Genomic DNA, 27,414 nt, shown 5'->3' on the forward strand with positions numbered 1-27,414 from the left:
AAAATCTACTTATAGTCAAATTTTATTTATATATTTATCATACGCGTCAACATTGTTCCTCAGGTGTAAATTATTAAATCTAATCATCTTTCACGATAATAATTTTAATTTCACTATTTATTCTGCTTATTTTGAGTTAAAAAGAAGCTATCATTCGTGCTGATGGGTTCGGTATTCAAATCGGTATTCGGAAACGGAAATTGGGCACAGAGGGTATAACATGTACATACAGGAAAGCACACATTGAGCTGATGTAAACAACCAATTCAGTTGGCAATTTTGCGATTGGTATGCGCATACGGCATTCGAATCGAGCGACCACAAACCCGTTAGTTCTTAGCTCTAGTTGTAAGCTTGAGGTTACGAAAATATGTTTAACTGTTCCTAGCCTGCCGTGAGCCGTAAAAACCCAAATAGTAGGACAGAAATATTTCTTGTGCCGTCGAAAACTTTGAAAAAGTGCTAAAACTAGTTCGGGTTGCGGTGCGGTATGTAAGCTTTGTGTCATCGCAATATCTTGTACGCTTTGATGTTTACATTGACGGCTGAGTGTTTTGGTCGGTAATTTGTTTTGTCCGTACTATGTTGATCAATAATAATTCATTAGCCAAATGGTGCGTAAATTGAGTGTCTTGGGCTCAAAAAAGTCCGTCCAGAGGTAAATGTAAAGAGAAAACGTGCTCATAAAACAAATGTATTGTGTAGAATCGCTTGTTGATAGCAATGTTTACATGTCTCGTTCTAGGTGGCTGGCTCTGAGAGCATTTTGAATTGAATAAGATACACTATTAAACCAGATCCTGAAGTGATGGAAGGCGAGCTTTCGCGGGATACATCCCTTGATGCTCCGAACAACAACCGGGATATGTCCGACGTGCTTGGGGCAAGCAGCTATTCGTTACGTGATATTTCAACGGATTCATTCGCCAACGAGGAAGATGCGAACCTCTTGGATGACAGTGTCCTGGCGCTCTTGGACAAACCGTACAGTCAGTTGCACGACCGCTTGCACTTACGCAAACAAGATCAGTACGATGGGTTCGACAACAGTACCGGCAGCAGCTGGATCTACCCGACCAACTATCCGGTTCGGCAGTACCAGTACACCATCACCAAGGCGGCCTTGTTCAAAAACACGCTTGTCGTGCTGCCGACTGGTCTCGGCAAGACATTCATTGCTGCCGTCGTGATGTACAACATCTACCGGTGGTATCCGACGGGGAAAGTTATCTTCATGGCACCGACCCGACCATTGGTGAATCAACAGATCGAAGCGTGCTACCGCATCATGGGCATCCCAAAAGAAGACACCGCCGAAATAACTGGCAAGCAGCAACGTAAGAACCGCGCAGGGCTGTGGCAAACGAAGCGTGTCTTTTATGTAACGCCACAGGTCGTGCAGGCGGATCTGTGCGCACCGGAACAAGCTTTTCCCGTCGAGCAGGTGCGCCTTATTGTGATAGACGAAGCGCACAAAGCGAAAGGCCGATACGCATACACGGAAGTGGTTAAAATGATAGCAGCGCGCAACAAACACTTCCGTGTGCTTGCCCTCTCCGCCACGCCAGGCCGAACGCTGGAGGACGTAGCGGAGGTCATACAGAACCTGCTCATTTCGCACATCGAGGTGCGCTGGGACAACTCGATCGACGTGTCGCCGTACACGTTTCGCAAGAGTATCCGTACGATCGTTATTCCGCTCGGAGCGACGATACGCGGTGTCCGAGAACAATTACTGCAGTTGGTCGATCCGTACGTGCGCCGTTTGCTCGATGCCAACGTGCTGTCGTGCGGCAACCCAGCTTCCATGACACGCGGCATGCTAATCATGGAACAGAAGCGGTTTCGTGAAAATTCGCTACTCCAGCGACACCCAAACCACTCCATCGTAAACGGGGACTTCGGCGTGTGTGTTAGCATGTACCATGCGCTCGATCTGCTCGTTCGGCACGGTGTACGGGCGTTGCTAAACTTTTTCGCTGACGGTAGCGACGGTGCATCGGAGAAGTACTTCGTGGCCAAGGATCGCGCCATCAAGGAGTTTCTCGAGCAGTTAAGGGAGCGATACGGGGAAGAACGTCACAAAACGGATGGCCAAGGCGATGTTCCAGCGACCGGCGATGACGATGTTGACTACGGCCATCCAAAGTATCGCATACTGGAAAAACAGCTCGCAACCCACTTTACCGAACACCCAGAATCAAGGGCCATTGTGTTCTGCGAGTTTCGCGATTCGGTTGCGATGATCCATCGGTTGCTGAGCCAACGGAGTCCACTGATCCGCCCAAAGTGTATAGTTGGTGAGTTGGTTCAATAAGCTGAATGCTAAACGCATCAATGGGTCCATAATATGCTATATTACTTCATTCCTGTTGTATTGCAGACAAATTATCCGGTCGTTTCGTAATTTGATACATCATAACTTTATATATTTAGATTATTTTCATTGGAAACAGAATCAAAGTAAATGCAACCAAAAAACAATTCACAAAAAAATATCAAATATAAATCCGTTTAAGTCCTCTATAATTGTTGATCAATTACTGCACTTTTGATCATGCATACATTCATGTCCTTTTACTATTAAATAAATTTCATATTTGTTTCCCATCAATGGTAAATTTTGCCGGACTTTGAAGGAATACGTTTTTATTTGTGGTTTTCTGTTCTTATTTCCAGGCCAAGGAGGCACGAGCGGGATCCGAGCGGTGACGCAGAAAGAACAAATCGCTGCCATGCAGCAATTTCGGGCCGGCACTTGCAATACGCTTATTGCAACGTGCGTCGCCGAGGAGGGAATCGATGTTGGCGAAGTGGATTTGATTGTTTGCTTCGATATCACGAAAAATCCGACACGGTTCGTGCAGCGTATCGGTCGGACCGGGCGGCAGCGTGTTGGCCGCGTGCTGATGCTAGTGACCGAAGGTGAGGAGCACGAGACCCTCAAGCGAGTGCAGGCGTCGAAGGACCGGACGAATCAGCAGCTCGCCAAGAGTAAGGACATCATGCGCATCCTCTATCGGCACTCACCGCGGCTTGTACCGGGGGAGTTTGAGCCGAAATGTGTGGAAATGTTTATCAACATCGCAGCGGCGGGTGGTGGCGAAGCAGAAGGCGCAAATGCTGCATCAGGCAGTGGAAAGGGTGGGGCGAAGCGTAAGGTTACCACCGGCGAGCCAGACGTGGACAGTAAGCGAAGAAAAGTGAGTACAGCAGCAAAACCCGGCAGCTCAACACCGAAAGGGACGCAGGATGTGCGCCGATTCTTCCAACGTGCCAACACCGGGAGGCTTCCGGCGGACGCGGATCTGGATGCAAGCGAACGGGATATTTTCTCCCTACCAGCTTCGCCTCCTGGTAGCAGTCCGGAAAAATTACAACAACGCACCAGCGAAAAGCCAGTCATCGATCGGTGTGCCCGACCCGGTAAGTCCGATCAGCAGCTGGCCATAGATCGGATCCTGCAGAACCTGGTACGCCATTACGAACAACTAAGGAGGCAGAAGTTTATCCACCGCCAGCAGCTTCTCAATGTCCCGACGGTTGCGCAGATACTGCAGCGGCGGTCGTTGGCGATCGTGCGATCAGAGTTGGCCCGGCAGTTGCTGCAGTCTACCCAAGATGCAAACACGGTGTCACAGGCGGCGGGAAAGCGGGATGATCCGTTCGATTTACCACCGCTTCGACCAATTCCGGAATCCATCCGGTTGCAGCGTGCTGTAGAAAATGAGGCACCGTGTTCACCGCCTTCCGATGTTTACCCAATTTCTCCAACGCAGGGGAAGGATGAATCCATTTTAAACATTTTCGATTCAACACTCAATTATTCAAACTTCAACGAAACCTCCTGCGTGACGATACAGAGAGGTACGGATACGGTACCAGTGGCTGTGACAGGGAACCGAAAACGAACACCACCGGTTGATAGTCCCCTTTTGCGTGCCTTCAATCGGTCGGTTCAGAAGCGCCAGCTCGAAGAAAATCATTTCAAGCAAGCGGGTTTAACAAACACTGAATGTCACCCAGTGGGCGTTGCTACATTACCTGAACCAGAAACACCACCGCAAGTGCAGAGAGTGCGAAGTAGGCAGTTGAATGTAGAAGCGGTGAAAAAGACGATTCCTTCCGACAGTCCGTTGCTGCGAGCCTTCAATCGTTCCGTGCAGAAGCGTAATAATTCAGACGGTTTCCAAGAAATGGATGAAAATGAGCTGAAAAGGAAAATGGTCCTGGAGTTTTTTCACCTGCAATCGCTTGATGACATTTTCGATGCAGAGGAACTGAGTGATCGAATGGAGGAAGACCCTCCGGCCCCAATGGATGTACCCTTGCACCAACCTGTGATAACGGATGCAGAATCGAATCTGCTGCTTGCCAATGCGGCCGAAAGTGAAAAGGAAGCAGTAATTTGGAATGTATCATCGGAACCGGGGACGTCACGACAATCGGCAACATGCGAATCAGATAAAGAAAACAAGGGAAAGTGTAAGAATTTTAATCTCGGCTCCGCTGCGCTCGTGTTTGACGATAGCGATGACGATATCTTCGGTGAGATGGATCTTAGTCCGGTACATCGTACCGCTGCACAACAATCGCCCATCGGCAGGGTTATCCTTGGTGAAACCCGACAGAAGGAGCCGGCTGAACATAGCTCCCAAGTTTTCTCGGCGGTGGAAAAATCTCCTTCTCTGTTGGCTAGGCCTGTATCGAAAAATTCACGACTCGCACCGACCAAATTAAACTTTCAACGGCTTCGAGCAGGAGAAACTCGTCAACATTCGGCAACTACCAATCGGAATGATCCGGAAATGTCACGGCCGTTAACCCCCGTCGAGTCTTTATCGTCCTCACCGTTCTTCAACACATGCCAATCGTCAATCAGGCCCTCTCCATCTGCAATACCACCGCAACCAGTGAAAGGTCCTAGCCAGGATTTAGATAGGAGTACAATCATCGGCCACAGACGGAAACGAGGCTGCCTTGGGTTGAACAACGATCTCGACAGCGAAGATGATGAGGATGATGTTCACCCGTTACCCACCGACTTTCCGGTCACAATAGAGAAAGAAGACTTCTCCCGTCTTGACTCCGAGGACGATGATATTTTCGAATCCTGCAAGTCGGTAAGCATTCAATGTTTTAATATGGAAACATTCACGATAGGCGCATCACGGATTAGCTAAGTTGTTTGTGATGCTTTGTGATGATAATTAACAACCAATTTTAATCTACCTTTGTTGTCTTCGCAGGGTCCATCGTACGGTCGAATCGACCGTAAATCAAACACAAATGCTCAAGTGGGCCAGAAGAAACCGGAAACATCGGTATTGCAGATTGCGGCACGAAGCAAGAAGCATCAGCCGAAGCGTCGGCAGGCTGCTCGAGCTTTCTTACACACACAAGCTGAAGTGTCTGGCAGTGAAGAAGAGGATGAAAACGATACAGAAACATGGCATCAAGAGATGGATTCGTTTATTGAAGCGGGAGGTAGTCAGTTGTCGCAGGCGGATGCAAGTTGCGTTGACATGCGCGCCGTCTACCTACAGTCAGTTCGAAGCCCGACAGTGGCTCGTGGGCGTTTCAAAATTCCAGCCACGCGAGCAAACGCGGGTCTCCCACGCCCAAACACCCTTGGTCCCGCAGACGCAGATGATCTTAGCGACAATGCACTAGACGAAACTGAAGCATTCGATTCCTCCTTCATCACCGACGACATCGAGGTTGATTCGGAACTGTCGGAACTCGAACAGGCCGAGATGGCGTTACGAGAACGCCGGCGAGTTGGAAAACGAGCACGAGAGAAAGCTGATGCAGAGGCTAGTACAGCAAAGCGGCGTCGGCGGATTATCGTCCTTTCTGACTCTGAATAGCGTTACAGGCAGTGCTTCCATAAATAAGTCATGTAGATAGATAACTGTTTGTTGAATAATAAATAATAATAATTCTTCTTCTACAACGCCTGGTTTGGATTTTATATTTTAATTTTGTGATACTTTTCCCTTTTTTAGGGTCTAATTATTTGCTAGTCGAACGGCCTTTACGAAATTATTGTCCATCTTTCTTATCGTTTCTGACAGCTGTCAAAGCGGGTGTTGATTATCGGTTCAAAATCATACGTTCTAGCCGGGTCACCAAGCAGGCAGTGGTTTTGTGTTTTTACTTGAATATAATCTTGGCTTTTCTATTCCTATTTTTCAAGTGAGATGCTCTCTCTACGAACTGTTAGTTGTGTCCGTAATATAGCAAGATGCGTTTTCCCAGTGATTCAAAGTAATTAATCTGCTAAATTACTGCTTGCGCCTGGGTGTATTATGAAATATTCTTTGTTTCCTTCAGAAAGTGTTACGGGGAAATTGCATTCAGCCAGCGTATTAGCATGCAGCAGAGTGAACAACCAAAAAGCAGCGATGGATGCAACAGAACCAGCTCGCCGACACACGACCTATGGCCAGCCGGTACAGCACACTCATCCACATTTAATCAGTCCTGGCGAAGTAATACCGGGAATTTGTCTGGAAGAGATTCAAGCTAGACGGCGGATGCTGCTGTTTTCGATGAAAGAGTTCTGTGCCAAAAACGTAGACAAGAGCATCAAAAACCATATCGTAAGATAGAATGCCGGCGGCGGTTGTTATGTTCATCTCGTTCTACGTTGCTTAAGTTTGCTTTTTTATTGTTTGTTGTTTTCCGGGCAGGTTATCATCCCGGCTGCGAACAAAAAGTACATGAGCCACAAGATCCCGTACGTGTTTCGGCAAAATACGGACTTCCTTTATTTGAGCGGCTGCCAGGAACCGGACAGCGTGCTCGTTATGGAGATCGATGGGGAGGATTACTGCAAGAGTACACTGTTTGTGCGCCCGAAAGACAAGCATGCGGAGCTCTGGGACGGGCCCCGAACCGGAGTGCAGGCTGCGGCCGATATCTTCGGCATGGAGCAGTCGTACGATGTGGCCTTACTGAAGGAGTATTTAATGAAGTACAGTTTCGCCCATCCAAATGCCATCACTTGGTTCGACGAGAAGGCGTCCGACCTGGAAGATGTGTCGAAAATCGTCGCGGGCGTAACACACAATCACATGCGATCACCGATCGAGTTCGTCCACAACATTCGCGTGATCAAGTCGCCAAGCGAGTGTGAGCTGATGCGCAAAACGTGTGAGATTGCCTCCAGTGCCATTAACCGGACGATGGCCGAAAGCTATCCGGGCATCGGCGAGCACCATGTGTTCGCCACCGTGGACTACTGCACGCGAATGAGCGGGGCGAATTTTCTCGCCTATCCGCCGGTGGTAGCTGGTGGAACGAACGCAACAATCATCCACTACGTAAACAACAACCAGATAGTGAGAGGTGGCGAGATGATTCTGCTGGACGCTGGATGCGAGTATCATGGTTATACGAGCGACATCACCCGTACCTGGCCGGTCGATGGCAAATTCACCGACCCGCAGCGTGTGCTCTACGAGGTGCTCCAGCAGGTGCAGCTGGAACTTATCGGCTGTCTCCAGCATGCCGGTGGTGAAACACTTGACCAGCTGTTCGATACCATGTGCACCAAGATCGGGAAATATCTCCAGGAAGTCAAGCTCATACCAGCGACCTGCAGCGGCCTAGAACTGTCCCGTGCTGCCTACAAATTCTGCCCCCATCATGTTTCGCACTACCTAGGCATGGACGTTCACGACACGCCGTTGGTTTCCCGGAGCATACGGTTGCGACCCGGAATGATCTGCACGGTGGAGCCGGGTGAGTTGCAGTTATTTTTCCTTACGGTAAACAGATGTTATGAATCTCTTGTCCCATCCCTCACCCGCAGGAATTTACATCTCACACGAAAGAACAGACGTCCCGCCGGAGTTCCGAGGACTTGGTCTGCGAATAGAGGACGACGTGCTCATACGGCCGGACAAACAGGTGGAAGTTCTTACCAAAACGTGCATCAAAGACCGTCAGCTTTTGGAGGAAATGCTGTCCAACCGGCACTCGACGGTCAACGCAACTGTCGATAAACAGTAGCACCGGATATTTTAACGTTAAGCTCAGTTGACCTCAAGAAAAACGAAACAGCTTTAACTACTGATCCACGTTAGTTAACGTTTTGTTATTGTCAGTCATCATTGCGTGAAAATATATTTATAACAGGACATTTATATTTTAGAGTTTCTTCTGAGCACATATTCCGATGTTTTTCGACGAAAAGCTTCGAAGAAAATGTGGCCTTAATTAATCTCCTTATAGTTGGGTATATCTTACAAAATTGAACGTTCAGGAGGACATGTAGCCCTCCGTTTCTATCTTTGGGCCTTAAAATATGAATATATTGCTGTGAATATATTCAGAATCATGTTAGGGAAATAAAACAGCCTGTTAGTTCTGTAAATTTGTACAGTTTGCATTTTTAATCAATTATTTTAACTGTTATGTATGCGCAACAGTTGGTTTCTTAATTGTGGAACAGTCTATTTTACCAGTGACATGCCAAATCGTTAGTATGAAGACCAATAGATAGTTATTTCTATTTAGGTTATCATTTCAAAAACCTAGTTCGCAATTCTATCTGCAATTGAATTTGGTTTAGGTGTTTAAAATTGATTTCTTACTCACCGCCCGTTGTTTTTTGTATCGAATTAGTATATTCTAATAAAATTTGGAGCTGTACGGCTCGAAAAGCAACAACATTTGGAATTACATTGAGCACTAATAAAACTACACCAAAGTTTCTTAAAGATGCTTGTTTTACATTGTTTCAAAAACAAAATGTTTCAACAGTTGGGAAAATATGTTGATTGAAGGAAGTAGGCGTGTATTCCGTAGAGCGAGAAGGATTCGGTAAGCCAAACTAAAATCAATGTTCGATTGGATTCTCAACTATCTAGCTTTAATAGACACACGAAACATAGAAAAAAAATATGTGAAATAAAAATATCAGATTATTTGTAATAGATTTTATTTAGTAGTGATAAGAGTGTACAATAAAAATTACCCCATATTGTTCTTGGCCAAAGAAATTAGTTTCTAGCTAGCAACTGTTTTTGCATACTTTGAAATAATTTCAAACAAATGTTACGGATAAAACGGAAAAATTATGTAGCAAACTAAAAAATTATGTTCTCTCACTTTCACTTCCATTGGTTCCATTCCAGATAAAGCCATTCAGCTTATCATTTTAGCATGCTATTTAGTAGAGAAGAAGAGATGGAAAAGTCTCCTGTTGAGAGAAAACTTAAAGATTGGCCCCGGTCAATTTAATTATTTTGCTCAATCAATCTTGCCGAATCTGGGCGTGGCCGTTCAAACTAAACTTATTAACTAATAACTTTGATGGATCTAAGCACGCGCGCGCGTGTGTATACTGCAATCTAATTTTCTCAGTGATTTACAATAGTCAGCTTAAAACCCATGATAAAATGCCAGATTTCAATGACATATCGTAGCTTAAATTGTGATTTTGTAAACAAATAAATGAACGAAAGCGGTAAAAGAAGGGCTTAACGCTAAACGTAAACAATATTCAGCTCCTGCAAATTAATCGTATTCAAGCTCTGAGGGGAAAATAGCGAAAGGTAATGTTGGTAAGGAGCGTCCCTAGTCCTTGGGTGTTTTTTTGTCCTTCTTCTTGCGCTTGCGTTGCTTTTCGGTGTCGGCGTGCGAATCCTGCATCTTGCCGATGCACACCCGGCAGTACCAGTCCTCGTTGTCGTCCGGCGGGACCGAGATGCCGACGCACACCCAGTGATACCAGGCGTCGCAGCCGTCGCACCCGATCATGGGCGTCCCGTCGTCGACGCGCCCGCACGCCGGACAGATCCAGACGGTGTTGCCGTCGACGTCCGTCATCTGGGCCGGGGCGGCCACCGCCGCCAGTGTGCTGGAGGACGACGCGTGATGATGGTGATGGTGCGCGGCTGCCCCCGCCGACGTCGACGATGCCACCGCGGTTGCTTTCGAGCCCTTCGACGAGGAGCCTTCCTTGGGAGTCTTGCGCGAGGAGGAGCTGCTGCTGGTGCTCCCGGTGGCAATGGTGGCCGGGAGTTTCGCGACCCCGGACTTACCGCCACCGTACTCGGCACCGACGCGTGCCGCCTTGCTGCTGCCTTTGACGGAAGACGATGACGCCGCGCTGGTGGAGGAAGAGCCGGCACCGATGGTGGGCATGATGCCGGTGCCAGCCGACCGGTTGTTCCCACCGGTAGTAGGGTCGGCGGTGCCGACACTGCCGGTTGTGAGCGAGTGGTGCTTGGCACCGGCAGGAGCACCCGCTGATGGAAAGGCCACGTCCTCGAAACCGCTCGCATCGTCATCGAGAAGGGACTCGTCCTTACCCTTACCCTTACTACCGCCCCCACCGATGGCGCCCGTTGGCTTCAGCTTCGGAGGGCGCGTCACGAGAGCCGAAATGCGGGCCAGTTCCGGTGAGCCGTCGCGCTTCGGCTGGTCGGCGGTCGTCGCCGTCGCCACCACCGTCGGATGGTGATGGTCGGGAGTGTCGGAGCGTGGGGATGGCGTTGCACCCGAACCGCTCAACTTCATGATCAGCTTCGGCACGGCGGGTCCCGGCTGGGAGTCGGCACCGGCCGGCGGGGTAGCGACCATCAGCGTGTCACCACCCGCGCCCTGCTGCGCGCGTTCACGCTCCTTGCGCTTCTCCTTCTTCACCTTGTCCTTGCGCTTTTCCTTCTTCTCCTTGCGCTCCTTGCGCAGCTGCTCCATCAGCGCCTCCTCGGCCCCAATCATACCCATCGTGAGCACGGCCGAGGATGACGCGGTACCGGCCGTCAGCTCCTTCAGCTGCTGCTCGCGCTCCCGCTCCTTGCTCTTGCTCTTGTCCTTCTTGTCCTTCTTCTTCTTGATCTTGCCATCCTTCACCTTGCGCTCCTTCTTGTGCTCCTTGCCCACCTTGCGCCGCCCATTGTCGTCCTTCGTCGTCGACTGGCTGCCGTCGGAATCGCCGTCCAGGTCGATCACGCACATGTTGGAGCGTTGCGGGGGGCTGGCACCGGGCAGCACGCTTGCGGCGGGCAGTATCACCACCTGGTCCTCCTTGCGCGATTCCTGCTGCTTGCTCGGCTGCTTCACCGTCGATGCTGGTTGCGCGCTGAGGAAACCCATTCCCGCCGTTGCTGGGGACGGTGCGGGCGGTTGCGGTTCTTGCTGCTGCTTAGCCGGTTGGGTGGCCGAGCTAGACGTGGCCGTTGACGTTGCCGACCCCAGCAACGATGAGCCCCCCAGCCGGAGCGACAAATTGAGCGACTCGTCCTGCAGCAGCGACGGTGGCACAAGCGGGGCCACGTTGCAGTTGGACTTTTGCAGATCGAGCGGCGTCTGGGCGAGCTTCGTCTCCGGATCGAGGTTGTCGTCGAACGCGACGTGATGGTGATGGTGCGGGTTCAGCGACCCACCGCCACCACCCACCCCCATCCCGCGTCGACCACCGGCGAGTGGGTGCGGCATGCGCATCAGATTGCCCATCCGGGGCAGGGCGAACGGGTTCGGCGGCAGCGGAAAGTTGCCCGCACCCATCGGGTACGGACCGGGCTGCAGCGGAAAGAGTGGATTGTCCGGGATGAGCCCTGGGCCGGACGGAAACGGGAACAGCCCCAACCGCATGCCGGCCTGGAGCGACTGGTTGAGGTAATTGTTGTACTGGCCAAGCCCCTGCGGACCCGGCGGGAACAGCGGAAACATGTTCCGGTTCTGCTCCGACCCGGTGCCGAACTGCGGTGGTTCCGGTTGCTGCTGGTCCACCGTCTGCTGTTGCTGCTTCCCCTGCTTTCCACCAGGTTGATCGGCCTTCGGAGCCTTTTGCTTCTGGCGCTTCGGTTTCGCCGCTGGCGAAGGAGCGCCAACACCGGGCATCTTTGCCATCGACGCATCGGAAGCGAACGCGTCGGCCATCGGGACCGACCGACCCGCTTTGCGGCCATCCACATCCAGCAAGGGTGAGGTCGCGGACATCGGCAGCTTGATGTCGGGCGTCTTGGGAATCGCACCAGAGCTGCCGTGCCCTTCCGGTGAGGAGAAGTCACGGAACGATAGCGGTGGGTTCGCGCCGGGCGATGACATGGTAAAGTCGTACTCGCTGTGGCCGGCTGCCCCGAACAGATTGTCCGGCTGTCGGCCGATCGATGTTTGCTGCTTGCGCTGCTTCTTGCTCTCGCTGGGTGGCGGCAAAATCAACGATGGGGTACGTGGAGGTGACTTATCGTCGTCGATGACGATCACGTCCCGATCGACTTCTTGCGGCGGGGGTTGCAGCTTCGCGTCCTTTGCTTTGGTGCCGGTCTTCTTGCTCGAGCCGGTCGCTTTCGGTGGTGTACGTTCCGGTACGGAGGGTGACGCCGTTATCTCCAGGCTCGGGTGCATCATCTGTAGCAGGGAAAGTTGAGCCGCTTGTTCCGACGCCGCTACATCACTCTTCCCTTGGTGCTGTTTACCGGACGCTGCCTTCTGCTTCGGCCCTTGGTGGCCGAACGGTGGTGGTGCCTTACCGACAAGCTCCGGCGGTGGTACGAGAGGCGTGGCGTTGGGAAGGGAAAATTTATCTCCCAACAGTGAACCACCACCCGGACGCCACGGACCGATGAGCGGTGGTGGCGGTTGAGCACCGTCCGGTCCCGTCTGGTAGGGAGGAACGGTGGCCACCGATGGAACGCCGTGAGGAGCGAACAATGCCTGCCCCTCGGCTTGCTGCTGCAGCGCTTGTAGCTTCTTATTCTGCTTGATCCGCTTGGCGGAACCTTTCACCTTCGGCTGCTTGGCGGGCGGTGGTAACTTATCGAACAACTCCGGCGTACTGAGCAGCGCTATATCATGCACTTGCGGTGCCTTACGCTTCTTCACGGCCTTCTCCTTACCCGCTTTCCCGCTCGAAGCTTTCACACCGCTCGTCGTCGACTGTCCCGGTGGCGCGGGAAACACTCCGAACTGCGAGGAACCAGCGTCGGCTGGCGTGATTGGTTGGAGAAATGACGGTGGTCCGCCCGTGGCAACGGTCTGTGGTTGACTACCCACGGCAGTGGCTGCCTCGAGCTGCTGCGGCGGTGGCAGAACTGCTGACATCGCACCCCACCCCGCACTGCCATCTGCCGCTTGCGCTCCACCTATGACACTCGACGATTCACTTCCCGTCGACGATTTTTCCCCCTTCGGTGTAGCGTTACTCCCCTTTTTATCGCCCTTCTTCCGTTCGCGATCGACCGGTTTCTTTTTCACCTTTTTGCCAGATTTTTCACCACCACCGCCGCCCGCCTTGAGGGATGCGGCCGACGGTGCCGTTGCTGGTGAGCCGCCTGCGAACGGGGTTCCGCCCGCTAGGGGACCACCGCCCGCGTTCGCGCTACCGTGTTTATTATCACGCGCGTGCGGATGTGTGAGCGTGGGCCCGGACGAAGACGCTGCCAGTGACGCCGCTACGCCTTGCGCCGCTGAACCCGACACCGGATGCGGCGCAGATATCGCAGGCGGCGGTGGAGGAGGTTGTAGCATCTTCGGCGGTCTCTCCTCCGGAATGATCGGTATACGCGAGTCGGGCAGTTTGCCTTCGCGCGCGGGCGAAATAAACCCCGATGTTGTCATGATGACGCTGCTGATGTTGCGCGTCGGTCTGCCCTCGCTCGTGCTTGGTTGTTGGTTGTTCGCTTTGCTCGTATCACCCCCTTTATCGAGTGGTGCTTCCGGACGCTTCGCAACGTCTCTGGCCGCTACCGGTGGAAGGACGGTCGCGTCGGTAGGTGCTGACGGTGCGGGCGGGGCATCCTCTGTCGGCTCCTTCACCTCGACCGTTTGCATCGGAATTTCGACCTCCTCGTTGACGACGGCAGTTTCCGGCAACAGTGCGCTATCTTCAACCACCGCACCGGGCTCGGCTACCCTTTCGCTCGTGTCTTCGATCGTTATTTCCGACAGTGTGGCGCCTTCCAGCAGGTTCAGCTCGGTAGCATCGGGCTCCACGGGCTCCGCGCTGGACGCTCCCATCACGTCGAGAATGGCTCGTGCGCGTGGCGGCAGGTCGAGGCGTACGAGCGCCTTCTCCTCGTCGTTTGCGAGCTCGCCACCCTCGACCGCCGATGCCGCCTCCTCCAGCTCGGGAAACATTGGCGGCATGTACCACGGGATGTGCAACGGACGCATCATCATCTCCCGGCTGCCCGGTTTCAGGAAATTTAGGTTCGATTCGCGCGGCACCGGAAACCGCGGTACCTCGAACGGTAGCATGATCGGATCGACGAACTGAATGTACTCCATCAGCTCCTGTAGGTTGATACCCATGTCCCGGTACGCCAACGCCAGATCGTCCAGGTTCGGCTCGGTGCGATTGTACAGCTCGCAGTAGCGCATCATAATCCGGCACATCTCACGCAGAAAGTGCTGTGTAACATCGATCAACAAATCGATCGGCGTCGTGTGCGCCGAGTGCCAGCCAATCGTCTGGCAAATCCTGGCCACCGCCACCTTCAACACATGCAACGAGTACGCTTGCGACATTGTGCTGGATTCGGGGGGAAAACAAATAATCATTCGATTAATCATCGACTAATGCTAATCCAATACTGGTTCCATTACATACCGACTCTTCGTAAACGCTCCTACACTTGGTTGAATCTAACCCAAACTTATTATATATTATCTATCTTCTGTTTCAACTTTAGTCTTAAACAAAATAGTTTAATTCGCACACAAGCCACAACATATTTTTATACGAATCTTATTTTCTTCAACGAGTTTTCCCTGCTAAGGAGCACCTCACGAAACAACACCGGCAGCTGCGCTTATCATGGTGCTGGCGCTCGTACTTTAAATTGATTGCTATTGCAGTACACTGCGTCGGTTCACTGGCGAATTCCGTCTCTCCGCTAGCCGCATCTTTTCTTCTCGCGACTATGGGAAAACTACCGCCGGCAGGTGAAAATAAACAAACCAATCGGCTTGCCACAAAGACACAATTTTCACCTCTGGCATAGTTTACCAGTTATCATCAACGCACGTCAAGCGTACTTTCGTTTGGTTAAACATTGTTCGCATCGTCACCGCAGTACACTATATACGAGCGTTTGTGATGCCCTTTTTGTTTATCGGGTACGTAACAGACCTTGGCAAATCGTAGATTATGTATTTTACTATATTCTTTCGGGAAACCACCTTCATCTCTTTTTTTCCAAGCTAAATTGGATGAGTAATTGCTTTCTTTATAGCTTCTATACTGTGGCCTTTTGTTTTACCTTCCGCACGATTGTAAACAGCCCAGTCTCCCGAACACGTGCTTTTTCGATAAGCTTGTCGGCCGGGTTTTATTAAAAACTCGGCGGCCGAAAAAACCGGCGTAGGCGGCCGAGAAAGGTGTCGATTTTCAAGCGCTTCGGCGTGTCCCTTTAAAAAAGTTCTTATTAGAAGCCAAAAAGTTGATTCTTTTGGCAACGTTGCCACTTTTACGTGTGGGTTGCTCGCCCTGTGTGTTTGCCTCGCGTATTATTTCTCCGATACACGTATTTTTGCTTCTCTTCCAACAGTCTCGACTCTGCATTGCTAGGGAATAGACGTGCTCTCCGTTCACTCGCAAATCATGCGTCGTGGTTATGGTGCACTGTTGGATCCAACGCTCGACTCAAGTCTCGATGCTCCGTTCAATGCCATGCCTGGGATCTGAAAGTAAATAGTCGGTAATGTCTGGGCTATTCCTTGCCTCGAAAACGGACACGTTATACATCAAATATTAATCGATGCTATGTGATGTGCCGTTCGCTTCGTGAACGCATTGCGAATGAAGAACGTTCATTCTTTAATGTGTTTTGACCATTATGAATTGAGGAACGTACATTTTTTCACAAAATAGGGGTTTTTTTGACCGACATATTTTTATTTGAAATATCGTTTGCGCATCATCTCGTAACTTTCTGATGCCGATGGCTCATCAGGGACCTTATGAAGATGATTTAAGGTCCTTACACACGAACGGTAGCTGGAACGATCTTGCGGTCTTCCACAAAATGTTAGTTCGGAACAATACGAAAGTTTTTACTCGTACAGGACGGCTCTAATCCCGTTCTTTCCACCTTGAATCCGCTCAAAAGTTAAAATGTGTAACTAACTAAAATTAAAATATCCGAGCATGTTATATATTATGGATTTATGTTCATCGATCTGCAACAGAATTACAACTAGCAAAAAGATAACAAATTAGAGCAAAACCTAAATGATGGACATCCAGAGGGGCATGAAGAATAGAAAATAACATACGCTTATGGACGCGGTGCGTGGGGACGCAGCGTGTGTGTGTGTGTGGCGCGGTGCAAGTTCTACGCGTTGAAACGCACACGCTCTCAGTTCGCCGTGCACCGCACACACTCTCATCGCGTGTTGTCTACCCACGTACGAGTGGAAGCAAGAGCGAATGCGAGATTAGAGCGAGAGATCGGAGCCAGTGGCCGAAAATTTTAGGCTGGGAGGATGACGAAGGCAAGGTGAAGGTCTTTAAAAATTTCAGGTTATTATGAGACCCGATCTCCTCTCACTGCGATAAGAGACAGATGAGACGAAGTGTCAAACTGTGCTTGCTTTCAACGTGAGTTCATAGAATGGTGAGATCATATCATATAGCCTACGAGATGCCGAATTATCTCTTTCGATATGTTTTAGAGCTTGTCTTTAGCTGTGGTTTGTGAATTCAGTGAGAGAAATCATCAATTTGTCCTTCAATGCAATCAAAATGCATTTGTAGTGTTATTGGTCCGGTAGCAAAGAGACTGGTGGTGATGAGAGGTGGAACGCCCGGTCGGATCAGTCGGGGACTGGGTCTCTCGTAAAATGAAATAACTTGTTTCATAGTTTCTGTCTCGACGACTGAACTCCTTTCGTTAGGCGTGCTTATTTCATAGTAATTATTTCATAGCTATAATGGGGTTAGTTGACATAAGGTTTTTTTCCCTTTTGGTTAGTTCTGATTTTTCCTAATGGTATTTGGGATGCGTTGGTGAAAGTTTATCAACTTCAGACTTTGTGATACTGCATTTTAAATGATTACTAAACTGAGGATGGTTTCTTATCTTGTCCTAAGGAATGCGTCTTCTGTTTTACTATCTGTCGCTTCGTCATGCGCTTGGTTCCAGCGTGTGATTAGTTTGCGAAAGGTTGTGTTTTTGTTATGATTTCTTGTGACTTGATGCGTCGCGGTGTGTTTACGAGTTGTGCTGTTTCAATGCGTTGATTAGAATTTGCTTATGCTGCGTTTTTATAATTTAGGTTGAATCGAGTATGATTGGATGGACATTGAGTAATAAAAGTGTGTCGGGTTAAGGTTGTGCATAGCGCGTACTACACATTCCTATCAGATTTCGTTGAGATTTGTAGTAATGTTTATGGGATGTTCTCACTCAACTCTCGCTTCATCTCACCTGTTCCTGCTCACTGTGTAGAAAACAGGCTTGGGCGCTTCCTGTTTAAAATGTGTCAAATTACAGTTCCTACGAATGTTTCAACCTGACACCTATGGCAGCTTCGGCAAGCAGGGAACGCTGCGGGTAAATAGAATGAGCATCGTACAGCACAAATGTCTCGTCAAGGGCCAAGCAAAATCAGCCATCTTTTTTATCTGTGAACATAATGTGTGTGAAAAGGGTATGCCGCTGCTGATTCGAATGTTTCCTAGTCACATCTAATGTTCGGGCTGAACATTGTAAGTAAAATATGTGCCATATTCATGAAATTATCAAGAAACAGTGAAGTTCAAATGTTTATTTGTAAGGAAATTTGCAAGCCTTATTTTTGGGGTGGATGCTTGACATCAATAAATTCAGTGTGGCACTTTAAAGAACTCTAAACAAAACCGCTTACTTATTCACGCATTATTTCAATAATTAGTGAGTGCGTTTAAAATACTTGTTAAACGAAGCTTAATTGATTATGGAGTGTTATTTTATTATTCCCTTGGGAATTTCTACTGTAATTAAACTGAGAATGGACAATACTGCTACTCACAAGAATCGTTTAATGTTATAAAATCCGTTTCGCTGGAAAGGGTTTATAATTTTGTTATTTTTTATTCGCTTGAAAAGATCCTATAGTGTTCTCCTTGCAGGATAAAATAATATAGGAATTTAACTCGTTAGCGATCTTTTGCTATTTGCCTTCATTATGATCTGGTGAGTTATATTTTGATCCGAGTAGCACTTCAAAAGAATCTTTATTAGACAACGTCTGGCAGATACACGATTATTGTGTATTCAATTAGGGTTTGTGAAATTATTGGATAATGAACCGTTAACTTCGTTCGCTATTTAGTTCGCGCTAAATCATCGACTACCTTTCATTATTCCTTATCCAGATGTGTGTTACGTAACATATTGTTTCTTACTAGACTGGCGACCTGTGAAATGTTTTTACGACAAGCTGTCGAAATATCTGCTAAAACCGTTTTGTTGTTACTTTTTTCGTTTGCTATTGCAGTAAAAATACAGACGACCAGCTATCCATACCGGTCGTGGTCGACGAGTGCATGAATGGACGGTGAGCCCCCCCCCTTGAGCGTGAGTGCGTGAAAGAGACAATTTGTGTGAGACGCCGCAAAAGAGTTAAAAGTGAGAACGAGTGTACGAGTCGGAACTAGCGAAGCGAAGTGTGAAAGTGGGTGAAAGAGAGTGAAAGAGGAATAGAGAGAAAGGACGAGAGAAAGAGAGCGAGAGAGAGAGAGAGATTGAGCGAGAGCGAGCGAGACAAGCGAGTTGTGTGTGTAAGAGCGCTAAGGAGCTAGAGAAAGAGAGAGAGAGAGAGAGAGAGCGAGCGAAAGAGAAAAAAGAATGTTCAAACGTATGTAAGAGATATGTCTATCGAATAAGCATGCAAGAGTAACGTGCGAAAGAGTGAGCAAGAACGAGCGAAGCGAGAAAGAGAGAGAGAGAGAGAAAGGGCCAAATAAAAAAAGATAGAATGCCTTTATCACTATAGTGTACTATCTACTAAAATCAACTATCTGGATCGTGTGATTTGAACTGATAGCAAATGTAAGAGCCTGGCGTGAACGTGAGCTGGACGAACGTGTGAATCGTGAACGTGAACTGTTAGTGTATTCCGTAGGCAACAGAGAGCATCGATCTAAGTTCTCTAACCGAAAAACCTACTTATACCTCTTAGTGCGCAAGGCGTAGTTGTGTGTTAGTAGTACCGGTGGTAGATATATCATCTTCAGAGGGGAAACTAAGACGCGCCGCTTAGCGGAGCTAGTAACTTTTGGAGCAAGCGAATGACTACGGAGAACAACTCTGCAGATATGGGTTCCACCGGGACAGTGCTAGTAGCGGAAGAAGAAGGCGACGAAGCGGTGGAGATACCGCTGGAAGACGACGGGACGCTGCTGCTTTCCACACTGCAGGCCCAGTTCTACGGTGCGTGCGGACTTAAGTATCGGAACCCGGAGAACAAAGCGATTCGGGGCGTACGGCTCAGCGACAACAAGCTGCATCCATTTTCGCCGGAGACCGGCTGGGGCAGCCATGTGTACATCTGCGTGTTTCCCAAGGAGAACAAGCGCAAGAGCGACGACAAGCTGGAAAACTCGACTCCCAAGACGAAGCGCATCGAGAGCCGGAACCGCACGACGACCGATCTGATTGTGCTCGGGTTGCCGTGGAAGACGACGGAGGAGGGCCTGCGGGAGTACTTCGAGACCTTCGGGGATCTGCTGGTCGTGCAGATCAAGAAAGACTCGAAGACGGGCCAATCGAAGGGCTACGGGTTCATCCGGTTTGCCAAGTTCGAGTGCCAGATGAAGGCGCTGTCCAAGCGGCACCTGATTGACAGTCGCTGGTGCGACGTGAAGGTGCCGAGCAGCAAGGATCAGATGCAGCACCAGATGCCGAGCAAGATATTTCTCGGGCGCGTGACGGAGGACATCACCGCCGACGAGATCCGGGATTACTTTAGCAAGTACGGCGAGGTGACGGACGTGTTCATCCCGAAGCCGTTCCGAGCGTTCGCCTTCGTGACGTTCATCGACCCGAACGTGGCGCAGAGCCTGTGCGGTGAGGACCACCTGATCAAGGGCACCTCCGTGTACGTATCGACGGCTTCGCCACGGCCCGAGCATGGCCGGCATCAGGGTAAGGGCCAGATGGGCGGCGGTGGCAATTATGCCACCTACGAGGACCGAGGTCGCTGTGGCACCAGCGGTGGCGGCAATGGGAGCGGAGGTGGAAGTGGTGGCAGCGGTGGCGGCGGCAGAGGAGAAGCGGGTGGCAGTGGAGGCGGTAGCAACGATTACTGCGGCGGCAGCGGCCCCTCAGGTGGTCCGCATGCAGGTAATCCTAACACTAGCTATCATCACGCTGGAGGCGGTGGTGTTGGAGGTGGTGAAGGAGGTGGACCGGGTGGTCCCATCGGAGGTTACAACCATCTGCAAGCCGGTGGCGGAGGCGGTGGTGGCGTTGGTGGTGGAGGTGGCGTCGGCAATCAGCAGCCCATCTGGAACTACAACGATTACACCGCGCAGAACCGTCAGAATAGCAGTAGCATTGACTCGATGCCGAACTTGCAAGCGCTTGGACTCAACTCGACTGGCCCGAGCGGACAGGGGGGCATGCCCGGTAGCCACCACGTCGGCATGGGAACGCACCTCAATGCCAACGGGGTTGCCGGTACCGTTAACGGAGGGACTGGTGTGATTGGGGCACACGGCGGCCCGGGACTCGGTAGCATGAATCTCAACCAGATGCCAATCAATCCAGCGATTATAGCGGCTGCGCTAAGTCAGTGGAGCCTGATCGGGAATCAAATCCACCAGAATACGGCCTGTGGTCCCGGTGGTCCCGGCGGTCCCGTTGGCCTTCCTGGGCAGACGGGCGTTGGAGGTCCCGGCCCCGGCCCCGGCTCTGGAATGCCGGTTAACGGACCAAATTCGATCGTAACCGGTCAGGAGTACCTGTCCTGGAATGGCAATGGGGCACCGGTAGCAGGTGGACTAACAGGGCGTGTCGAACCAAATCGTCAGTAGGCGACTGCGTTGGATATCGTTCCAAGTATTGTATTTTCGTCGTCAATCGACATGTTCGTTCAGGCGTAATTTTATCCACTAGCGTAGATCAAGTACTCTACACTGAAATTACTTAAATATTTGTTTTGTATCCGGCTGTCGTAGGCCGGACTCGATGTATTTGCTTCCGTACAGCTTCATTCCGGCATTTTCTTCCGGAGGTCGTAGCCGCTCTGGAAGTTGGATAGATTGACATTCTCTGCAAAAGATTCATATACCTCATATTGATTCGAGCTAAAATATCTTAATTTGCTCATGATGAGCTTTCATTTGGCATTCTTTTCAACGTCCACTCCGGGTTTCATTTTGACTCATAAAGACAAATTTGGAAAAAGAGGCCAGCAGCCTACCTGTACCTATTAGTACTTATCCACTTTTTAAACGTTTTGATTTCTGCGTCAGTCTAACGTACTCCCTCTGAAGATGGCTTTGCTGAACTGATTTCCAACCAATTGTAACTAATTAATGTCTAAGGTTTGCGAGCTCCGTGACCAATCACACTATTGTACCGTGTTGATCTCCGTCAGCCGGTTGTGTCCCCCCTTGTCTCGCTTGTGCCAATGATGCTAGTACATAACACTAACCACTTCAAAACCAATGCTGTTTTGCCAGAAAACGGCAGTTCCGGTCGAGCCGAAAAATGTTGATGATTCCACGCGAGTGGCGACTGCAAAGGACGAAGAAGCGAGCAAAATGATACATACTAGGAAGGGCATTTCGTCCCTTCGACTTCTTCTAACAGCGGCGTAGTAGCCAATGATTATCCTAAGCCCTCCCCAAGGGTGGCCGATTGAATGTGTGAGGCACCGGAGGAATGTGTGATCGAGCGTATGATTGCGAATGGATGGGAAACTCCGGGAGAGAGAGAGAGAGAGAATGAAGGAGAGAATGAAATGTAGGTCACAGTATGAACAAGTATGCGATGGACAGATCGAGGATTAAAATGTAGTACTGCTGAGGATTAGACTGTCTGCATAGTAGCTTCGAAAGGTAACATCGTTGCCCAGCGGGAACATACAAAACACTACGAACCTTCTCGTTGGTACGGATGTTAATTTTCGTTGATTGCATTCTTTGAGTAAGTTACATGTGTGGGTGTGCGTGTACGTGTGCTGTGTGTTGTGTATCAGGCGTGTGTGTGAATGGGTTGTTAGTATCATCATCAGTAGAGAAACTGTTTAAGGATCGCAGCGAAAAAGTATTCTTGGAAACACGTCCACTGCGTAAAATAACGCTACAACCAAACCAAATCCTAGAGAACAAGCAAAAGTATGTGCGGAAACCAAACAGATTGTACCGTGTAGCATATAAATTAAACGTAGCAGTAAACGATTAACCAAAACCAAGGTAGATCAAACGGAGATCAGTCATATTGCGTTGGCCTCCAACGTACTTGACATTCTCGCGCCTTTCGCCAGAGCCTGGTGAAAGCTGCACTGTAGGTGTAAATGAGATGCGAAGGATGTCTGTGGTCCACGTTGACGGTGTGGGTGAATCCGAAAGGTTGATATTCTGAATGAGTATGGAATGTGCTCTGTAGATAGGAAAAACAAAACATAGGGAGCCGAGTTCCACACTCGGATTGTTGCGATACGCTAGCGCTTCGATGCCTATCTATTGGGTTCCTGGATCACCTGGGATGGAAGTAGGCGATCAAAGCCGGGCGTATCACAACAGTTCGACTGTACCGAGGCGCTTAGCGTGTGGAAAGCAGATTCCACCTCGGGATCTGTTGTATGGATGGTGGATGGATGAATTGTTGCAAAAGGTGTTGTTGATGATGTTGATGAGGATGCGTTGATGCGCGCAGGATTGCGTACGGAGCTTTGGCGGAATGATTGATGGACGTGTGGATCGGATCGGACGGTTGTTTGTGTAAGTAGTTGTTTCCTATCTCCCCAGCATCTTACTATACCTTCCTAGCGTGTGCGTGTCCTTGTGTATGTGTGATGTATGTGTATCCGTGTGCGTATGTATGCTTGGTTGTATTCGGACGTGAGTATGTGTGTGCGGATGTGAGGATGGATTAGAGATCAAGTTGAAGATTCTGAGTGTGAGCGCATATTAAAAGTCCTAGTAAAATAACAATCTTCAGTATAAAGTACCTTGTACCCCTTGGCGTATAAAATCTCCAGATGGCCAGCTTTAAGAGGTCGGTTCTCTCACCCTCAACCCTCCACATCCTTCCACATTCTATTCAGCGGAGTGACGAGTTTAAAAAGTTCTCCAGGGGTGCTAACCTCTCAATGCCTCTCGAATCGGCCATACCTTCCGTTTAGAACCGGAGGAATCAGGCATGTGTGTGGTGCCGACGGCGTAATCATTTGGACACAACACAGGGTTTCGCACCTTTCCCAATCGCCAGCGCGCGCACGGTCCGAATGGTTTGGAGTCTTCAGTAACCAACTCTCCCTACTTTTGTTCTTCTGTGTCTTTCCCCCTCCCGTAGATCCTTACGACAGGTTCTAGCACTAGCGATGATTGGTGCAGATCACGGCACGGCGCAGGATTCGAGGGAAAATCGGCCGGCCAGATACGTCGAGCACAACCACGACGACGACGACAATGACGACAACAATGACGACGACGAAGAGGACGACGATGACGACGGCAGCGACGGTAGATGGGTGTTCAACCTGTGTTCGCTTGTTTGCTTCCTGAGTAGCTTTAAAACAAATCTGGAAGAGGAGGAGTACCACCGTGCTTACCGACATCAACACAGGTACGTCTGAGGTAGAAATCGGGTTAAAAACGCTTTCTAACACTTTTCCCATCGTCGTTACAGACTGGAAGCCGCCTTCGTTCCCCGCGGATCTGTTCGCATACGGTACAAACGAAAGTCCTGCGGCATAGGGTGACGATGAACGCCGTTTGTTATGGGCCCGATGCCTCATACGCCTTTGAAAACCATGGCACCTACGCATCCACGGATCGGTTCATTGCCTCCCTTTCGCCTTGGTGCTGACCACAACTCGTGCACGGCCGTTATGATCGCCCCCGACTGAAGAAAAAAAAAACCTTAGTCCATAAGCCTGTCTGTTGTATGTTACAACGCTTTTCGTATTTGTGCTGTTGTGTTGTTGTCCGTAAGCTTTCTGTCTCGAAACACCCGGAAATGTGTAACACTTATGTCCTTTCAACCAATCTTAGGGAAAAAAAAGTAAGAAAAATCAATTAGACAATGGATGTACCTTCCGAACGATAGTGCGCACAGATTGTGCGACGAAAAGAAAATAATGAAAAATTAGCTTTAAGTGCCATCTCAAAGTTTTCCCCTCCTTCACACGCCTTCACAGATAAAGACAAGAAAAAAGTAAACCCCCACGTAGTACAATAGGTTTCAGTTTATTACCATTTCTTTGTTTATCGACCCCTTGTGTTAAAATGGGACAACGGCAAAGATATTGGTAATCTTAACACAAAACAGTGTTTTCACTAAGTCAAATTGTATGCGATCCACTCAGAGACATTGTATAATAAAGAGTTTGAAAAAAATGAGATAAACAAGAGCATTTAGAAGAGTTGATTGTGCTGGGTGAGATGGTGGTGTTACGTTTGCTAGAATACATTACTTTGAAATCTTGCCTGAATGCTTTGGAGGGACCTTTTTGACCCTTCTTTTTCAACACACTTACAACAAAACTTCTCAATTTTCGAAGACTACTTTTAATTATACGTGTTGATTATCTTTTGCCCTTTTTGGGGTTTTTGACGCACCTCCATGTTTTCGTTAGCTCGGTGTAAAGGAAAAGGAAAGATCAGAAAATTCTTCAAATAGGTCGAAGGTAGCATTTGTAAAAGAGCGATCAAAAAGGACAAACCAAAGCATGCGAGCTAGATTCTAAAGTAATGTTTTCTAGTGATAAGTAACGTTTCGTTTTACTTGTAGCCCATCATGATACTGGCGTACCCGTTGGCCAGTGCTTCGGAGCGGCCCCATGTCCCATTAGCCATCAGTTTATGCCAGTACCGATTGACGTGGTACGGATACACGATGCGCAGGTGGCACAGCAGTCCGAGGCAGGCAGTGTATAGGATCATCGACACCGGGACCCTCATGTCGAACCAGCGTACCACTCGGGGCTTCGGGAAAGCGTCGTGTTTAATGTACACCAGCCAGCAGAGCTCCGCCAGCTCGGTGATCGGAAAGGTGAACAGCAAGTAGTTTGGAAAGCAGCAGTACGCTAGTCCCGCCATAAACCCACCGATGGCACTGCGCACGTACGGTCCGATGGTCGGTTTATAGGGGGTGAGACTGCAGCTAGCCACCTCGTACAGTGCCTTGTAGAGCGTTATGAAGCTGAGCAATCCGAGATCGAACCGGGTAGCCAACAGCCGAAGCAGTCCGAGTGGGTTGCGCACGAGCAGCTTTACGTTCGGAAGAGCAATTTTCACCACACTGATCGCTAGCCCGATGCAGAACGATGTTAGTACCTCCCGGGTGATGTGCTTCTGGCAGCTCACATCGACCGGAGTGGGACTTCCTTCGGCGTGGAGCAGCTGCGAGTGATGACAGCGGGTCGAATCACCAGCAACGTCCGGGTACGTGCGGGCAAACCAGAACCGGTCGACGTGCAGAAACTGCCTTGCCGCCATGATGCAGGAGCTGAGCAGCGCGAATGTGATGGTCGCACACAGCCTGGATGTACGCAGGGACGCCATTAGGGGACTGCGGGCGCGCCGTATAAGAAACTCGAGATACTGAGTTACAAAACAGGAGTTTGTTAGGTACTGAATCGTTTCGCTCTACGCTCATACCAACCATATTGAACAGTCCAATACCCTGGGCGCGGACGATGTGCCTGGGCAGATGCTGCACAGTGATGCCACCGGCTAGCGACGGAATAAGCACAAACCAGGCTGGTGGAAATCGCCCCATGATGTGGCTGCAACACACGACAGTCAGGTAAAGATTGTGCCAAAACACGTTGGCGATCGATCTTCTAGGGATTCACACTTACTGGAAAGCGCAGAACGCAATGAAACTCCCTGCCGTCATCGGCATACCGGCCAGGACGCAGCATAGATACTGCCGGAAGAAGTGTTTCCAGACCTCTGGCTTGTTCCATTCACGAATGCGAAACAGTAGGGGAGTCTTTAGATGGATAGTGGTTTGGTTTGGTTAGTCGGAAAGCATTTTCGTACATTGCTTTAACTCTGCTTGACTGGTTGATACGTACGATAACCGCCGGAAGATAGTGGCGCAATCCTCCTAGTACACCCTGATAGAAGAAGGTACACCACGCCGTGGGGCAGTTTTGATCCGGATGTAGCATATCACGACAGGTTTTGTCGATCGTCACCCGGTAGAAGAACTTACTCAGCTGCCCCATCGCTCCACGAAGGCGGTGTTAACCGGGGTTCTCTATGTTTAACCTGTCGATGTCTTCCGGAGCCGTGGTTTCTATACGAATAAACTCAGAGCATGGACTCAGAAACACCGCTGCTTGTGATGCACCTGCCTGCTGAACGGTTGAAAGATGACTTACAACCAAACTATTGACAATTGGAAATCACAATCAACTGTTGTGCCGATCAACTAGGTCTCACTTTCCCCGCACAACGCGAACCCCTCTGGGTAAGGGACAGGACCACTACCGCGGCGAACAACGTCTGCTGCTACACGTCGCTGGGTATGTGAGCATGTGTGTGCTTACCCACAACCCTCACTAGGTCGCACGGTTCGCTTGCTTGGTTCTGTGTGATTCTCGGTCAGGTCGGTGGAAAAAGGTTATTAAATATGGACAAACCCAAAGCGAAACGGGCAGAGAGAATTTGGCGCACAGCGATAATCGTACGATTACAGTGTGGGGCAAAAGTTGCGCAAACTAACGGCGGTTCTAATTTATTCCAAAACAAAACACTTCAACAATACGAATGAGGTTTGAGAACAAAAAGAGAAGTTATAGCTACACCTTGTATTGGTTCGTGTATAGTAATTTTTAATGGGCAGTGCAGTGGATCTTAAACAGCAAAAGAAAGACACTTTTGTGCTTATCTTTGTTTTTGTACTACAATCAATAACTTTTCTGTCGGTTTTCTGTCGCCAAAATCAATGTTATTGAAAAATTCCTGTTGAAAAAACTTAGATTAGCCTAATTATATAATTTCATCGCACTTCATACTTTCTATGTTCCTCACAATGTCCCCGTTTAAACACGAAACTCATTTTACTCAAACGAATAATACTTTTTCATATGACAAAATTGTTATTTTGAATAGGAAGCAACTCTTTTTAAATGTACTGCGTATCCTGATACATATATGATAGAAAATCGTTCTTCTCATCTCATATAAAATATGCACTGAACGATAATAGATAGAATAAGCAACGCATTCGTTGCTTAATATGATTGGCTAAGCCCGAAAATATGCACTAAACTAGCTTTCGGGCT

The 27,414-nt window shown here is 49.4% G+C and overlaps 5 protein-coding genes across 5 annotated transcripts; 3 read left to right on the forward strand and 2 right to left on the reverse strand.

The window, feature by feature from the left end:
* The first annotated feature begins 786 nt into the window (after window positions 1-786).
* On the forward strand, window positions 787-5,943 carry LOC131268721 (Fanconi anemia group M protein homolog). Its single transcript, XM_058270981.1, has 3 exons — window positions 787-2,300; window positions 2,680-5,123; window positions 5,250-5,943. Exons 1-3 carry the CDS (start codon window positions 809-811, stop codon window positions 5,868-5,870), a joined length of 4,557 nt encoding a protein of 1,518 aa, XP_058126964.1. The 5' UTR covers window positions 787-808; the 3' UTR covers window positions 5,871-5,943.
* A 194-nt stretch (window positions 5,944-6,137) lies between these two features.
* On the forward strand, window positions 6,138-9,006 carry LOC131268714 (xaa-Pro aminopeptidase 3-like). Its single transcript, XM_058270974.1, has 4 exons — window positions 6,138-6,270; window positions 6,337-6,605; window positions 6,696-7,749; window positions 7,820-9,006. Exons 1-4 carry the CDS (start codon window positions 6,204-6,206, stop codon window positions 8,017-8,019), a joined length of 1,590 nt encoding a protein of 529 aa, XP_058126957.1. The 5' UTR covers window positions 6,138-6,203; the 3' UTR covers window positions 8,020-9,006.
* Window positions 8,866-14,709, reverse strand: LOC131269297 (uncharacterized). The gene is made up of 2 exons (XM_058271648.1): window positions 14,570-14,709; window positions 8,866-14,491 (listed from the first exon to the last, which is right to left on the reverse strand). The coding sequence occupies exon 2, from the start codon at window positions 14,485-14,487 to the stop codon at window positions 9,589-9,591; it is 4,899 nt and encodes a 1,632-aa protein (XP_058127631.1). The 5' UTR covers window positions 14,488-14,491; window positions 14,570-14,709; the 3' UTR covers window positions 8,866-9,588.
* Window positions 14,710-17,493: 2,784 nt separating this feature from the next.
* Window positions 17,494-20,980, forward strand: LOC131268727 (TAR DNA-binding protein 43-like). The gene is made up of 3 exons (XM_058270998.1): window positions 17,494-17,671; window positions 18,442-20,222; window positions 20,274-20,980. The coding sequence occupies exons 2-3, from the start codon at window positions 19,235-19,237 to the stop codon at window positions 20,978-20,980; spliced, it is 1,695 nt and encodes a 564-aa protein (XP_058126981.1). The 5' UTR covers window positions 17,494-17,671; window positions 18,442-19,234.
* A 3,918-nt stretch (window positions 20,981-24,898) lies between these two features.
* LOC131269448 (uncharacterized) lies at window positions 24,899-26,352 on the reverse strand. The gene is made up of 4 exons (XM_058271808.1): window positions 26,200-26,352; window positions 25,981-26,114; window positions 25,782-25,905; window positions 24,899-25,720 (listed from the first exon to the last, which is right to left on the reverse strand). Exons 1-4 carry the CDS (start codon window positions 26,350-26,352, stop codon window positions 24,899-24,901), a joined length of 1,233 nt encoding a protein of 410 aa, XP_058127791.1.
* Between the last annotated feature and the right edge of the window lie 1,062 nt (window positions 26,353-27,414).

The sequence above is a fragment of the Anopheles coustani genome, chromosome X (genome assembly GCF_943734705.1).
Source record: "Anopheles coustani chromosome X, idAnoCousDA_361_x.2, whole genome shotgun sequence".
In the NCBI taxonomy this organism is placed as follows: Eukaryota; Metazoa; Arthropoda; class Insecta; order Diptera; family Culicidae; genus Anopheles; species Anopheles coustani.